This window comes from Neoarius graeffei, chromosome 5 (assembly GCF_027579695.1).
Source record: "Neoarius graeffei isolate fNeoGra1 chromosome 5, fNeoGra1.pri, whole genome shotgun sequence".
Lineage (NCBI taxonomy): Eukaryota > Metazoa > Chordata > Actinopteri > Siluriformes > Ariidae > Neoarius > Neoarius graeffei.
The window spans coordinates 56,807,420-56,823,568 of record NC_083573.1 but is presented as its reverse complement, the minus strand read 5'-3'; the positions used below and the strand labels follow the sequence as shown (position 1 = coordinate 56,823,568).

The 16,149-nt window shown below is 38.8% G+C and overlaps 1 protein-coding gene across 1 annotated transcript; it reads left to right on the top strand.

Moving 5' to 3' along the window:
* Window positions 1-264: 264 nt before the first annotated feature.
* On the top strand, window positions 265-2,506 carry c1ql3a (complement component 1, q subcomponent-like 3a). Its single transcript, XM_060920615.1, has 2 exons — window positions 265-876; window positions 2,181-2,506. The coding sequence occupies exons 1-2, from the start codon at window positions 286-288 to the stop codon at window positions 2,358-2,360; spliced, it is 771 nt and encodes a 256-aa protein (XP_060776598.1). The 5' UTR covers window positions 265-285; the 3' UTR covers window positions 2,361-2,506.
* Window positions 2,507-16,149: the final 13,643 nt, after the last annotated feature.

Here is a 16,149-nt window from a genome sequence, read left to right as displayed (position 1 = left end):
GCCTGGGGAAGGCTGAGAAACTTTTTCAGGAGACTTGAATAAGCAAACATCAGCACAAAAAAAAAGTTAAGAGGGAGAAGGAAAACCGCTGTTTGGGCCCTGCCCATGTGAGTTCATTAACATTAAGAGCAAAGCCAATAGGTTGTGTGTGTATTTTTTTTTTCTTAAGAGGGTCCCTCACCAACCAGCAAGATTTCGCCCAAAAGCAGACAGGAGGAGCGTCCCGCGCTGACGAGACTCGTCGGCAGGAAGCGGTTGATCGCGGCCGGGGTGCTCGGAGTGGTCATGGTGCTCGTGCTGGTCGTGCTCATCCCGGTGCTGGTGAACTCGGCCGGCACTTCGGCACATTACGAGATGCTCGGCACGTGCAGGATGGTGTGCGATCCGTACGGCACCAAATCCCCGAGCAGCACGGCCACGGCAGACACGGCGGCGCGCGACACCGGTCTCGTGCAATCACTTCCCACTTTCATCCAAGGGCCGAAAGGAGAGCCGGGACGGCCCGGGAAGACGGGACCGCGGGGACCGCCTGGAGAGCCAGGTCCTCCAGGACCCGCAGGCCCGCCTGGAGAGCGGGGAGAGCCGGGACGGCCAGGCTTACCAGGACCCCCGGGGCCAAACGGCGCTGGCGCTATCAGTGCCGCCACCTACAGCACCGTGCCAAAAATCGCCTTCTACGCGGGCCTTAAGAAGCAGCATGAGGGCTACGAGTTGCTTAAGTTCGACGATGTTGTCACTAATCTGGGGAATCACTATGACCCGACCACAGGAAAGTTTACCTGCTCCATACCGGGAATCTATTTCTTTACTTATCATGTGCTGATGCGGGGTGGAGACGGTACCAGCATGTGGGCAGACCTCTGCAAAAACAACCAGGTGAGAGTTCACACTGTGTGTCCGTGATTAGATACGATTTATTGTTTAGTAGCTTGTGTCCTAAATGTATTAATGCTTGATCTTGTTATAAGACCAGATTTTTAATGGTCATATGTTCATATGCCCATTTTGCTGTTTTACTCTTTTTTCCTCTTTCATAAAACAATAAGGTATTTCCACATAATAGACTTAAAAACACCCAACGTACTCCTGCTAGCATATTTTCTCTTATTCTTTTCATTCTTCCTGTTATTATTATTATTATTATTATTATTATTATTATTATTATTATTATTAACACCACCACCACCAATAATAATAATAATAATAATAATTTATTTTTGTTGTTGTTAATTATGTTTAAAACTGCCACGGGGACATGGGACACAGGCACTATGGGAATAACTGAGTCTTCTGCCTTTGTTTCACTGTGTGGAACACTATTTTTTTTTAACCCATCTATGTATTTTGAACGGTGTCTACCGTCTGCCATCCAGTTTGTGGTACTTGGACCTCTGTGATCATATAAAATACACCATTATATGAAATTCAACAAAGATAATGAGGCCTTGTCATATTTTCCTTAGGGTAATTAAAAGCCTATTTCTATTAGAGCTAATTACGTCCTTAAATGACTGACAGTGGTGAGAAATTCCTTGAATTTAGGCTGTTTTCTTAAATTATGAAAGGTTTATTAGATATAGAATGATGTGGATTATTTTTTATAACTACTTTGATCAGACTAGATTGCGCAGATTGTTTGTGAATAAGTCAGATTGGCGCTGATGCAGTGATACAGTGGTATAGTAATATATTGATACAGGTGATATAGTGATAATGATATAGTGATATATTGGTGGAGTGATACAATGATATAGCCTGATAGTATATTGATATAGTAATATAGTGATGCAGTCATAGTGAGAGTCAAACAATGACTCAGTGATATAGTGACTCAATTAATCAGCGATACAGTGATATAATGATACAGTGAATCAGTGATGCAGGGATACAGTGAACAGGTCATGGGGGACACAGTGAATCGGTGATGAAGGGATACAGTGATGTCGGGACACAGTGAATCAGTGATGAAGAGATCCAGTGATGCAGGGATTCTGGTGTCTGTGCTGCTGACCGTGGTGCTGAAATAAAGTCATAGTATAAAGGGGTTGGTGAAAAGTCTTTTTTCTTTATTCCCAGCAGGCATAAATCTTGCTTAGTCAACCAGCGAGACATCCTAGTAAAACCAAAATGACTTTGAATTACTCTAAGGGGTGTCACTAACTGGTATTTTCCCTCCACAGGTGCGCGCAAGCGCCATCGCACAGGACGCGGACCAGAATTATGACTACGCCAGTAACAGCGCGGTGCTGCATCTGGAGCCTGGGGATGAAGTGTATATCAAACTGGACGGTGGCAAAGCGCACGGAGGCAACAACAACAAATACAGCACCTTCTCTGGCTTTATCATCTATGCCGATTAGGACACGAGCTTTCTTCCTCTTCCCGGGCTTTTCCGAGCCATGTCCTCCTTTTCGCACTCACTTTTCCTTTTCAACCTCAAGTCTCCCCTCCAGAGCCAGTGGCTGGTGACACACTCCCTCATCCGTGCCATTCACCTGTTAGTGTAAGAGTGTGTGGGCGGGACGTTCCGTCTCTCCGTGTTTAATTCAAAAGTCACACACTTGAAGGACAAGTGATATAATCCCGATCAGTGAGAAGAAAACCGAAGAACAAAATCATCAGTCGATCAAAAAGCATCCCGCTGCTCGTCGATCACCAAAGCAGTTACTTGAACTGTAAGTTGTTGCTTCTGTAGTTAACAGAAGTCTCTCTGTAAGTTGTAATATGGAAATGAGATCACGAGTATGTGCAATAATGTTCCCAAACTTTAGGTTTATGATCACGTTTCAGATATTCACTGGTAATGGCTGGTAGGCCTAATAAAGTTCATGTGTCACCCGACAACTTAAACCCATGTTAAATCATTGCTCTTTGCTGCATTCCATTCAGAAGGCAGCTGCCTTAGTAACCTAGATTTATTTCTCTCTGTGTGTCTGGCAGCATTTTAACAGAGAACAAACTTTTATGAAGGAACTCATTTGGGTCTCCTCCGTGATTATACATCAGCACTTCTAATGTGCGGTGCATATGATGTTTGCTTAATCATAATGGACCCTTACCACAGAACTCGATGACGTATTGGTTTAGCAGGGTAAACCTATAGCGGCACCGGGACGGAGTTTACGTCATTTAGAAATAAATCAACCTATCAGTCCCTTTCAAGTCAAGTTCCGTTATTTATATAGCACATTTAAAACAACCTACAGGTTGACCAAAGTGCTTTACAGAGTTGACAGATAAAACATAAGAGCACTATCAGCTCTGAGGCACACACACACACACACACACACACACGGGTTCATTCAGGATTAGCATATAACACAAACCATTAAAAGTCCACACACATATATACAGTATATATATATATATATATATATATATATATATATATACACACACACATACACACACACACTGTATAAATAACTATTTCCGCTAGAGGAGCAAAAATAAAGAGAACATTTGGTCATATGGTGCCCAAAAATGTCAGTTACTTATTAATTTCCTGTTTATAGGAATGTTGTATAAAAGCAATACCATGCATATTCATATATATATATAATTTTTAAAATTAATTTGTTTGTGGTTTGAGTAAAAAATATACATTATAGCACTTTTTACACTAAAGCATTTTACGTTACTAAGCATGCTGTTCTGTTTACCTTGCTTTTGCTTACATCTGGGTTCTGAACACAAACTTGTGCCTTGTTGGTGAAATGATTAAAGGCTCTGGGTTACTGATCAGGCCTGAGTTAACCAAAAGCATCGCAGCACAAAGATCATCGTTAAATGGTAGAGCGAGCAGCACAATGAACACTCTCTCTCCTAGTTAAGAGGCTTTTGGGAAACCCACTCCAGAAGGTTGGGATTCATGACCTTGCACTGGCAAGCTGCCACTGTTGGACCCTTAAGAAAGGCCGTTAACCCCATCTGCTCCAGAGGTGCTGTATCAAGAAAATCATAGCTGGAATTAAAAGGATAGTTAGTGGAAGACTACTCTCTCTCTCTCTCTCTCTCTCTCTCTCTCTCTCTCTCTCCCTTTGTAAATTAAATAGACAACATCTCTGTTTGAGATATTGTCTATTTTATTTACAAGCACCACATGCACAACAATATTCCTCGTTCTGAAAGTCTGTCATGGGTGTCTGTGCCTAGTTATAATAGCCAATTGATAATTGGTCAATCACTGATCAGTCACTGTTTAGGGAGGGGTTTAAGTCAATTGGATTTGCTATATGTCTCAAGCTTTTGTGGAACCTTAGCCTAGCAACAAGAAAAAAATTTGCTGTTGAAATTGCTAATAATAATGCAGTTGTCCTGAAACTCTGCTCCTGCCTTTAAATCTGGCCAACAAGTTTGTACCTGTTTATGCTGCCTTCCGAATGGGACGGTCTTTATCTTGAATGAGTACAAATGCTTCCCCGAAAGATTTCTACCTTAGCAGCTGCCTCCCAAATGGAATGAATGGCATAAAACCACATCTTTACTAAAACTTGAATAACCCAGAGATTTCCTGTTGTAGGACATGTCCTGCAAGAAAGCTCAATGAACTGCACTGTGTTAACAGTCAAATAATTGTGCAGATAAATAATCTATCTGTAACATTAGCGAAAGTATTATGTTTAAGGGCCCAGTGTCATATCATAATCCTGGTGCAATGTGGTACATTCGCTTGCTTGTAGCTGACTGATTTATACCGTACACACGATGTAACACCTGAACTTTATAACATGCTGATAAATTCTGCTAATGACGCCATGACATACTGAGTGATCATTGGATGTAGGTGATGCAATGATCTGGTCAGTCAGACAGGTATTTATGGTAGACTAACTTCAGTACAGCATGACTTTCAATGTATTCGTCACAGCAGAGTTGTCTATGGCTTGAGTATAGCTAGTTTTTATTTTATATCTTATATCAGCTAAATTCAGTATATGTGTTGGAGCTTGAATTGTCCAGTCAGATGAAGGTTTGATTGAAGAAAATCTGTCTTTTAGTAAACCTACTGAACAGAGGAAGATTGTGCTTTGTGATGTTGAGAGCACTATGCAGAAACTGTGTTGATATGTAAATGTGTATCTATCAAGAGAATCCGCAAAACATGACTATTGATATTGCTACTTATTTTCTCTGTACATATTGTAGTGATTTATTTTTTTCCCTTCTAAATATACAAATGGCTGGAAAGCAAATGAGAGTGTCATTGTTTTGGGACTTTTGTGCTAAATAATTGCATTCATATATCATGTGCCCTGAGAGTTAGGAACCTTTTTTGCCCACTCAGAATACACTTCATCTGTACACCATTTACGTACATTTTTTTTCATTAAATTGAAGTTTGATCTGATACATTAATTCTTCTGTTTTATACATCTTATTCTTAGTTTGTCAATTATTTAGTAAGTAGATAATTTGAAACCTTGACAGTATATACTGAACCATAAAGATATACTGTGTATAATATAAGCAGCAAAATTCCAACATACATTCAGTAGATTGTAAATAACATACTTTCTAACATTAACTTGTTTGCCCAAATAGTGAAGTAGAACCTTATAATTGTAAGGTCTCACATTATTAAAAGTGATGTTGCAGCTGTAGATGGCAAATATGCAGGTTATATGTTGGAGCATGCTGTATTTCTGTCAGTCAGAAGTTCTCCATTCATGCATCTTAACTCCACCTTTAAATCCGATTTAAGCTGCGAAGAAGCTTGGCTGCAGTCAGCACCCATAAGGCATTTCTCCTCCCTTTACTCTGTTTTCTAAGATCAGTGAGCAAATGTGTGACTTGTGTTGTCACCTAACTCTTATGATGCTTTCAGCCCTTTTGTGTGTTGATTTAAATTCTCAATATTTGTGACTATTTTGTAACATCCAGGAGGTCTGACAGTTGGATCAAGTGAACTAACATCTAGAAACAAAAGCTCCTGCCTACACAGAAAACCACAGTGCTTAGATTGAAAGGTGGGAAGTCTGATTCTGGTCACCTCATTCCGAGAGTCACAGTGGAAAATGGATCAAGCTATTCTCTCTCTCTCTCTCTGTTTTCTTTCACAGTCTCTAATAAACCGACTGAGGTGTTTGGACTTTAGAAGTACTCTGCACGGCCAAATGTCATCTCAGTTCAACGTCACATAAATCCTATGAAGTGTTGGAGAAAAAAGAAGAAGAAACTTATGATGAAGGGTAGATTAGGGACTAGGGACAGGACATATAGGACAAATTACAGACTGACACCTTACACACCAGGCCAACTGGGGCTTTTTTGTTCCGTCCAAAGTTAAAATAACATACTGTATGTATGTATGTATGCATATACACACACAGTATGTTGTTTTAACTTCTTCATACAAGCTACATCTGAGACATCAAGAACAACAACCATGACATATTTACAGAATATAATATTGGCTGGCTTTTTCTCATGAATTATTAGATATATTCCATTCAGCAAGCATGATATTGAACGAGTCAAAGACGAATATATTTGATATACCACAAAAAAAAAAAAGCCAGCCAATATTATTATTATTATTATTATTATACATGCACATTCCTTTCTGGTGTTCAGCATGTCTTTCTCTTTCAAAATTCTCTCAAAATATTCCATATTTAAGGAAACAAACCTGGCAGCCATGTTTGTTTACAAATTGTCACAGTCGCTCGCTAGCGCTGAAGTTTTACGTCTCCGATGTGTGACGTCATGTTGTCTTGACAGCCATGCAATATCGTAGACCACATTCAACGCTCATTCTCCATCGGGTAGAGTGACGTAATATACATAGAATAAGCGATATGTTAACAATATTGCATGCTATCAAACCAAATGAATGAAAACTGCTAGAATGGAATAGAACGTGTTTTTATTCCATCGGAAAAGTGTCCTGTATGTATAATAATAATAATAATATTGGCTGGCTTTTTTCCTGGTCTATCAGATATATTCCATTCAGCTAGCATGACACTGAACGAGTTGAAGATGAGTAGCTGAATGGAATATATCTGATATATCAGGAAAAAAGCCAGCCAATATTATTATTATTATTATTATTATTATTATTATTATTATACATACATATTAGATGGAACGATTATAGATTTTACAAAAAGTTAAGAACAGGGGGTAACTTACCAATATTGAATGCTGATTCTGATCGAATGTAATCTGTCAATCCAGTGTACATGTACAAAGTCAAAGTTCTAACAATAAAAATGGTCCAAGTCCAAAAAGCCTGAGCAACCCAACTTATATACAAGCTATATCCAGGTAGACAGTTCAAGTTCAAAGTTACTTTTGGTAGGAGTTAATTGTTACATTGCAGTTGTTCCGAACAAAAGGGCTTTGCTGAGGGAAGTCCTCTTGTAAAAGTCTCTCACTTTTCCTCACCTCCAAGAAGAACTTTATATTTCCACTATTGCTCTATTTTCCAGTTTTTTGATGTCTGTTGGTATGTTTTTCTCTTGTAAATACACATGAAGAATGTCTAGTGAAGTTTTGGTAGCCTTTTGAATGTTCAGCGTGTCTTTCTCTTTAAATCTTCTGCTTTTAATGAAACAAATCTTGCTGCCATTTTGTTTACCAACTGTTACAGTCACTCACTAGTGCAGAAGTTTTATGTCTCCAACATGTCCCTTTTCCAGTTTTTCTGTGTCCATTGGTATGTTTTTCTCTTGTAAATATGCGTGAAGAATATCCAGTGAAGTTTTGGTAGCCTTTCGGGTGTTCAGCGCATCTTTCTCTTTCAAAATTCTCTCTAAATCTTCCGCTTTTAATGAAGCAAACCTTGCGGCCATGTTTGTGTACAAACCATCAGTCACTCACTAGTATGGAAGTTTTACATCTTTGACGTGTCTCTTTTCCAGTTTTTCGATGTCCGTTGGTATGTTTTTCTCTTGTAAATATGTGTGAAGAATATACAATGAAGTTTTGGTAGCCTTTCGGGTGTTCAGCGCATCTTTAGTTTCAGTTTTCAGTTTATTTATTTAGTGCTTAATCCGAGCACTGGATTAACCCTGTCTTCTCTCTTTCCCGTCCGACAAAGAAATGATTGTGCGCATGCACAGCAGAAAAGGTTTGTCATTGGATCTTTGCGTGAGATCCAAAGTGTGACGCTGTGTTGTCTTGGCAACGTGCAATATTATAACAATATTGCACACTCATTCTCCATTGGGGAGAGTGGTGTAATACATGGAGGATAAGCGATATGATAACAATATTGCATGGCATCAATAAACCCACTAGAAGGGAATAGAATACATGTTTTTATTTAATGGAAAAAGTGTCCCGTATGTATAATAATTCCCAATATTTCACTCCAATGATGTCACTCCCAGTGTTTTCCCGCTGATTAGACACATGTTTTCAAAATGGTGAACCGGTTCAAAATGTAAATTCTTCTGATTAACTTGCGTATTTCTTTTGTGGATATGTCTATATATAATATAAAGAACATTACATGGTGGTGCAAAGATATGAAGTTTATCTTCTTGTGTTGAAAAATATATATAAAATATACATACACCACTCAAAGATAAACTTCATATCTTTGCACCACTGTGTAATATCATCTCTCTCTCTCTCTCTCTCTCTCTCTCTCTCTGTCTCTCGAGATAGATAGATAGATAGATAGATAGATAGATAGATAGATAGATAGATAGATAGATAGATAGATAGATATTTGTAAATGATTGAATAATTAAAGAATATTTTAATCAAAACAAGGATCTTCATCATGGTGATAATTTGTAGAGAGGTGCATTCTGGATAAGTGAGTGCAACAGGACCAATCAGCGAGGGGTCAAGCAGAGGTTATTTCAATATGTAGGACACTCATATGCCTCGCATAAGCCATAACCCCTCTAATGAGTGGTACTCTCCTTCTGCTCACTGCCCACCACAACCTACCTCTCTCTCTCTCTCTCTCTCTCTCTTTATCTCTTTCACTTGATGATATCACTTTTAGGTGAAAGCATTGGTTATTCTTTCATCTTCCATTTATTCTAATCATGGCTCTGCCAGTGACCTTTGCCTAAGCATGATTCAATATTTGGTCACCACTTCTGTAGCAGCACCAGAGGCTTTGGAGTTCTGACTTTATTAATTAGCTATAATGGCCATGTCACATCTTCAAAGCTCTGGACACATAAAAGAATGTGGATGGCAGCACACAGATCCATCAGAGGTACAGAGAAGAGGTGCTACAAAAACATGACAGCTTTCCCGATGGCCAACTGATTATTCTAATCCAGGGGTATTAAATTAAATTTGCAAAGGTCCTGCTACATAAGAGTCTTTGCTTACGATGGTAAACAACCTGACTGTACCTTAACATGCAAGTAATATGACTGAATAGCAACAACAGTTACCTTTTAATATTTTACCATTGATGATTATTTACAGTGGTGCTTGAAAGTTTGTGAACCCTTTAGAATTTTCTATATTTCTGCATAAATATGACCTAAAATATTATCAGGTTTTCACACAAGCCCTAAAAGTAGATAAAGAGAACCCAGTTAAACAAATGAGACAAAAATGTTATCCTTGGTCATTTATTTATTGAGGAAAATGATCCAATATTACATATCTGTGAGTGGCAAACGTATGTGAACCTTTGCTTTCAGTATCTGGTGTGACCCCCTTGTGCAGCAATAACTGCAACTAAACATTTCCGGTAACTGTTGATCAGTCCTGCACACCGGCTTGGAGGAATTTTAGCCCATTCCTCCGTACAGAACAGCTTCAACTCTGGGATGTTGGTGGGTTTCCTCACATGAGCTGCTCACTTCAGGTCCTTCCACAATATTTCGATTGGATTGAGGTCAGAACTTTGACTTGGCCATTCCAAAACATTAACTTTATTCTTCTTTAACCATTCTTTGGTAGAACGACTTGTGTGCTTAGGGTCATTGTCTTGCTGCATGACCCACCTTCTCTTGAGATTCAGTTCATGGACATTTTCCTGACATTGTCCTGACATTTTCCTTTAGAATTCGCTGGTATAATTCAGAATTCACTGTTCCATCAATGATGGCAAGCCGTCCTGGCCCACATGCAGCAAAACAGGCCCAAACCATGATACTACCACCACCATGTTTCACAGATGGGATAAGGTTCTTATGCTGGAATGCAGTGTTTTCCTTTCTCCAAACATAACGCTCCTTATTGAAACCAAAAAGTTTTATTTTGGTCTCATGCGTCCACAAAACATTTTTCCAATAGCCTTCTGGCTTGTCCACGTGATCTTTAGCAAACTGCAGACGAGCAGCAATGTTCTTTTTGGAGAGCAGTGGCTTTCTCCTTGCAAACCTGCCATGCACACCATCGTTGTTCAGTGTTCTCCTGATGGTGGACTCATGAACATTAACATTAGCCAATGTGAGAGAGGCCTTCAGTTGCTTAGAAGTTACCCTGGGGTCCTTTGTGACCTTGTGGACTATTACACGCCTTGCTCTTGGAGTGATCTTTGTTGGTCGACCACTCCTGGGGAGGGTAACAATGATCTTGAATTTCCTCCATTTGTACACAATCTGTCTGACTGTGGATTGGTGGAGTCCAAACTCTTTAGAGATGGTTTTGTAACCTTTTCCAGCCTGATGAGCATCAACAACGCTTTTTCTGAGGTCCTCAGAAATCTCCTTTGTTCGTGCCATGATACACTTCCACAAACGTGTTGTAAAGATCAGACTTTGATAGATCCCTGTTCTTTAAATAAAACAGGGTGCCCACTCACACCTGATTGTCATCCCATTGATTGAAAACACCTGAGTCTAATTTCACCTTCAAATTAACTGCTAATCCTAGAGGTTCACATACTTTTGCCACTCACAGATATGTAATATTGGATCATTTTCCTCAATAAATAAATGACCAAGTATAATATTTTTGTCTCATTTGTTTAACTGGGTTCTCTTTATCTACTTTTAGGACTTGTGTGAAAATCTGATGACGTTTTAGGTCATATTTATGCAGAAATATAGAAAATTCTAAAGGGTTCACAAACTTTCAAGCACCACTGTAATGGCTAAAATTAGATAATTTGAAGTGGTTATGTTTTGGTTCATAGTTGCCTTTCATGTTATCAATTTTGACTCGTGCCATGGAATTTATATGCTGAGAGAATAAATGAGCAATTATCTCTCCAGTCATCTTTAAACATTCAGTTTTCATCAGTGAATTTTTTAAGCCATGCCAGACAAGTGTGTAAATAAAATGAAAAATCTACAAAAGTTTGTGAAAACTTGCCTTTGTGAAGTAACATAGCTAGTCTCTGTTTCAGTAAGCTGCCTTCAGCTAAGTAATTCAAATCACAACAGGATATCTGCTACCGAAGCCGAGCTGGTTCATGTTAAGAAAACTGTAATCACTGAAATGCAGGCAGTATTTCTCATGTTTATCAGCATAGCTACAATTTTTTTTTCTCTTTTCAAATACTAAGTTTGGTCTGTTGAAATGCTTTCCTGGTGTCACACCAGCTTACAACCCCTCCCCTACTCTGGAAGGCAGATATCAAAATCAGTTTCAGATGTGGCATTGACAGACTTTACTTCCAGGTGTTTACTCATAACAAAAGCCTGTGATAGTATCAGTGTCTCTGTGCTTATTACTGCATGGGTGTCATTCATCACATCGAATCCTCTCTGAGAGGCCACCTGTTCAGATGCTTGACTCTGTCCTTCATCAGACCTAGCCAGTCCCTGGGTGAGCATTACTGATACATCACTCAGCCTCTGATTACTGTAGATGGGCTGGATCCTCACTCACTCATTCTCATTCTGATTGGAAATGGTGGTGAGCTTTCTCAAGGAGGTTAACCTAACAAACAGGAGCAGTCCTTTGTAAAAATAAATAAATAAAATAAAATAAAATTCTCTAAATCAGAGGAAGAAAATGCCCAGACAGCATAAAAGATGTACTTTCTTTCTTTAGTGTCATTAAAATTTGAATCTATTGCTGTTGTGTCTGAAATTGTAGTGCAGTATATGATGAGGTATACAGAGAGGAAAAATATATATATATATGGTTGCTATGAACCCTAACATCCTTGCTCACACTTCGTTTCATTTAGCTTCTTGTGGTGGCTCAGAAAAGCCTAATTTTACTTCCATCCATATGTCCTTTTTTTTGTGAAGTGCAGGTCTGCATGAAGTGTCTGGAGTTAGAAAACAGGCTACACATGTATAGACAATGATTATATGCTTTCATTGACTAGCATCGCTCTTTCTGAGAGTTTCATTTTGGGGATTATAATATACATCTAAATACAGTAATACTGACCTAATGGTAACAGACAGTATATTTAACAGTTATTCCACAAAATCGAGTCGTACATGAGCTGATAGCTGACAAGGCATGTAGCGCCGAGTTGGCTAAGCCATGTATGACGAGATTTGAGTGGAATAACTGTTTTATTCTATCCACATTCACTGGATTTTGAGAAACAAAGCATTTTTATTTTTATTTTTTTACAAATTCAATAAATAAAAACTTTATACAAAATATCAGGCAAAATAATTTCCACTTAGGACCTGGGCATTTTATGGCCCGCGGGCCGCATCCGGCCCTTTGGTTCATTCTGACCAGCCCGCATAAGGTTAATTAGAAATTACAAAATAAACATATTTTCTAATTTTACCTCATGCATGGACTGAATGTGCATTGCTTTTATTTTGAAGTTGTGTTCAACAAAAACGTAATGCGCGCAACATGAATATGACATGAAATCCCACGAAACCTAATCCCGCGATAACTACTTCCGTAATTTGTCCAGACCAACCACAAACTTGTACGTCATCCTTCAAACAGTCCAGCCAATCACATAGTGTGACGTCACCAGCAGGCGCCGGAGCCCGAGCCAATCTGTAGATCTGATACCTACACCGAATGGACTGATCATCATGTGTCAGCTGTGCTTCGCATCTCCACCTCAGACATTCAACCTGACTTTGATGCACTCGTTAAAGACCAACAGAGACTAGATTTCTCTCACTGAACAAATAAAAAACACCAAATGAGGTGATTAGACTACAAATGTGGGCATCATTATTATAATATGATGTATCTTGTTTGATATTTGGAGTAGAAAGACAATATTGTGATGTCTTTATTGTGTTTTGGGGTGAATGTGACTGAAAAAAAAATGGTACAAACGTTCACATTTTGTTAACCATTGTCTTGGGAAATTTGATTGAATAAATTACATTTTTTGTAAGGCAAGCTCATTTTTTCCATACTCTTACCAGTCTTAGCAGCTTGTAAAAACAATGATATTTATTGCTTTATATAAAGAAATACAATTAATATTATGCAGAATTTAGTTCAGCCTTATGGTCCGGCCCTCCACAAAATTTTCTGTTTCTCATCTGGCCCCATGGAAAAAATAATTGCCCACCCCTGACTTAGAATGTAAAAAAATGGTGAACTGACAGTCACAATTTGTGAAAAATGCTATAATAATAATTCTTGAAAAATATAAAAGATACGTTTTTAGCATCAAATACTTTTATTCCGTATTTTGTTGCTGTTTGTATTTTGGGGGGTTTCTTCTTCTTCTTCTTCTTCAGGGCTTTTTTGGTAGTTGGAAAACCAACTTAAAGGTGCATTACCACCACCGACTGGGCTGGAGTGTGGACCAGGAGATATTGGGGGGGGGGGAAAATCTATATTCTTTTCGCTATTTCTGTTTCTTTTAAATACTTGATAACAATTTTTGGGGTTTTGTTTTCAAGTAGAGTTTTTATTTAATCCTTGGTTGGTTCAGCAACACGTGCTGCCATTTTGTTTTTCTCTACTCACGGTATATGAGCTGATAGCCTAGTAGTAGAGTAGCCAATCAGAGCACACGATTGCTCACATCCAGTGAATGTGGATAGAATAAGTACTTATATTTTTATATAATTTATGTCAAATTATTTCAGTTTATGTGCTTACAGTAATTAACCTTTATCATATATGTGACCCTCTATTACAAAACCAGACAGAAGTTGCAAGTCCGCATGTTGTTCGGGCTAAAATAGTCAAATTTAGGTTTTGGCATAATATCCGAGTATAATATCTACACTTTCATGCTTTGAAAGGATTTTGCAGAAATGAATACCTTAAAACATGCCTTTATTGAGATGAGGTATTGAAATCCTGGTAGAAATTCATAAAAAGAGTGAAAAACACCCTTTAGACTTTGTATCATTGATCATGTATTTCTGAGGAAAACCATTCATGTCTGGTCTCAAAATACAGTGGAGATTTCACACTTACTAGATTCAGTATTAATTTTGATGTAATTTCAATGAGTAGCCAATCAAATTTAAAACTAACTCATCTTCGTGTAAACAAAATTTGTGTTATGGGATTTAATCTCCTTATTGCTATGCATGATCTATAAGAAGGCTTCCGATGGGCCGTGTGTTGCAAACTGTGCACAGAAAGAAGTAGCGCAGCCAATTGGAAGCCTTCTTATAAGTCTTGCATAGCATAGTTTCTGTATGAACCATGGTGGGAGAAATTGCAAAGCTCTTAAACTTAAATTGCAATTATAGTTAAAAGTTAAGCAATTTAGTTGTGGATTTCTTTACACAACCCTGGGAAGAGGATATTATAACTGATATCAGTGACAATGAAAATGAATTCAAGGATGACGCTGATCCAAAAAAGACTGATTTTGAGTCTGTCATGGAAAATGCTGCCTGTAAAGCCCCCAGTGCCAGTGATGTTGACCAGGTCGAGTGATAGAAAGCTTCAAAGGTGAGTCACGTTTTTATACTATATTATGGGCAGTTACTGTGGTCTTTCTGCAGTGTGTTGTGGAAGGTGTTATTGTGGGGGGTATCATGAACATGATGAGAATCAGCATTCTTTTCATGTGTATGAGTATACAAACTCATAAATGCAATATATATATATATATATATATATATATATATATATATATATATATATATATGGCGGCACGGTGGTGTAGTGGTTAGCGCTGTCGCCTCACAGCAAGAAGGTCCGGGTTTGAGCCCCGGGGCCGGCGAGGGCCTTTCTGTGTGGAGTTTGCATGTTCTCCCTGTGTCCGCGTGGGTTTCCTCCGGGTGCTCCGGTTTCCCCCACAGTCCAAAGACATGCAGATTAGGTTAACTGGTGACTCTAAATTGAGCGTAGGTGTGAATGTGAGTGTGAATGGTTGTCTGTGTCTATGTGTCAGTCCTTTGATGACCTGGCGACTTGTCCAGGGTGTACCCCGCCTTTCGCCCGTAGTCAGCTGGGATAGGCTCCAGCTTGCCTGCGACCCTGTAGAACAGGATAAAGCGGCTAGAGATAATGAGATGAGATGATATATATATATATATATATATATATATATATATATAAAACAAACTCTTACAGAAGCGTAACATTACATCACTATGTTTATATGTACTGTGCAGACAATGCATAACACACAAAAAGTAAACAACAATAAACCAGCACAAGAAGTTTCAGTCACATTCAATTCCAAGGCTTTGAGAAAGAACTGACATGTAATTAGCATGTATGTACAGACACTGATAGGCCTTTCTTTTTTATGCCCTTTTATTTTTAAATTGACAAGCATGGGTTGTCATGCTGAGTGCCTACACTGGCTGCACATGGCAGACTAGACTATATTTAAGAAAATAGTCCTAATATCTTTTGCTGTATCGGTCTCCTAAAGCTCAATGAACTCCTCTTTTTTCCAGGTGCACATGCAAGATTGGGCCTGATGGAACACCATTTTATCCCCAAAGAAATGATCCAGGTGGTCATTCGGTCACACTTCTATCAACTGGACTTCCGCTAGTTGGCAACAGTATCTCTCCAAACACATCAGTCTTTGTTCCTGAGCACTACAAGAAATAATGTGGCCTAAACCAGATGTTCTGCATCCAGATGGGTAAGAGGATGAAGAGATGCAGGTGCAGGTTGATAAAGGACAAGAAGGACAAAGTTAAGGTAATGAATGTGGGCAAGGACCTGCATGTGGCCACAACCATGAGCATGGTCAAGGCTATTGCTGTGGCCATGGCAGAGGGGTTGAAACAAGGGGTCTTTTGTTGTTATACATGAACTATAGGCGACATTTTCAATAAACTTTAGAATTTTTTAACTTTTGAACTGTAGACTGAGGGGGGAAAAATACATGGAAGA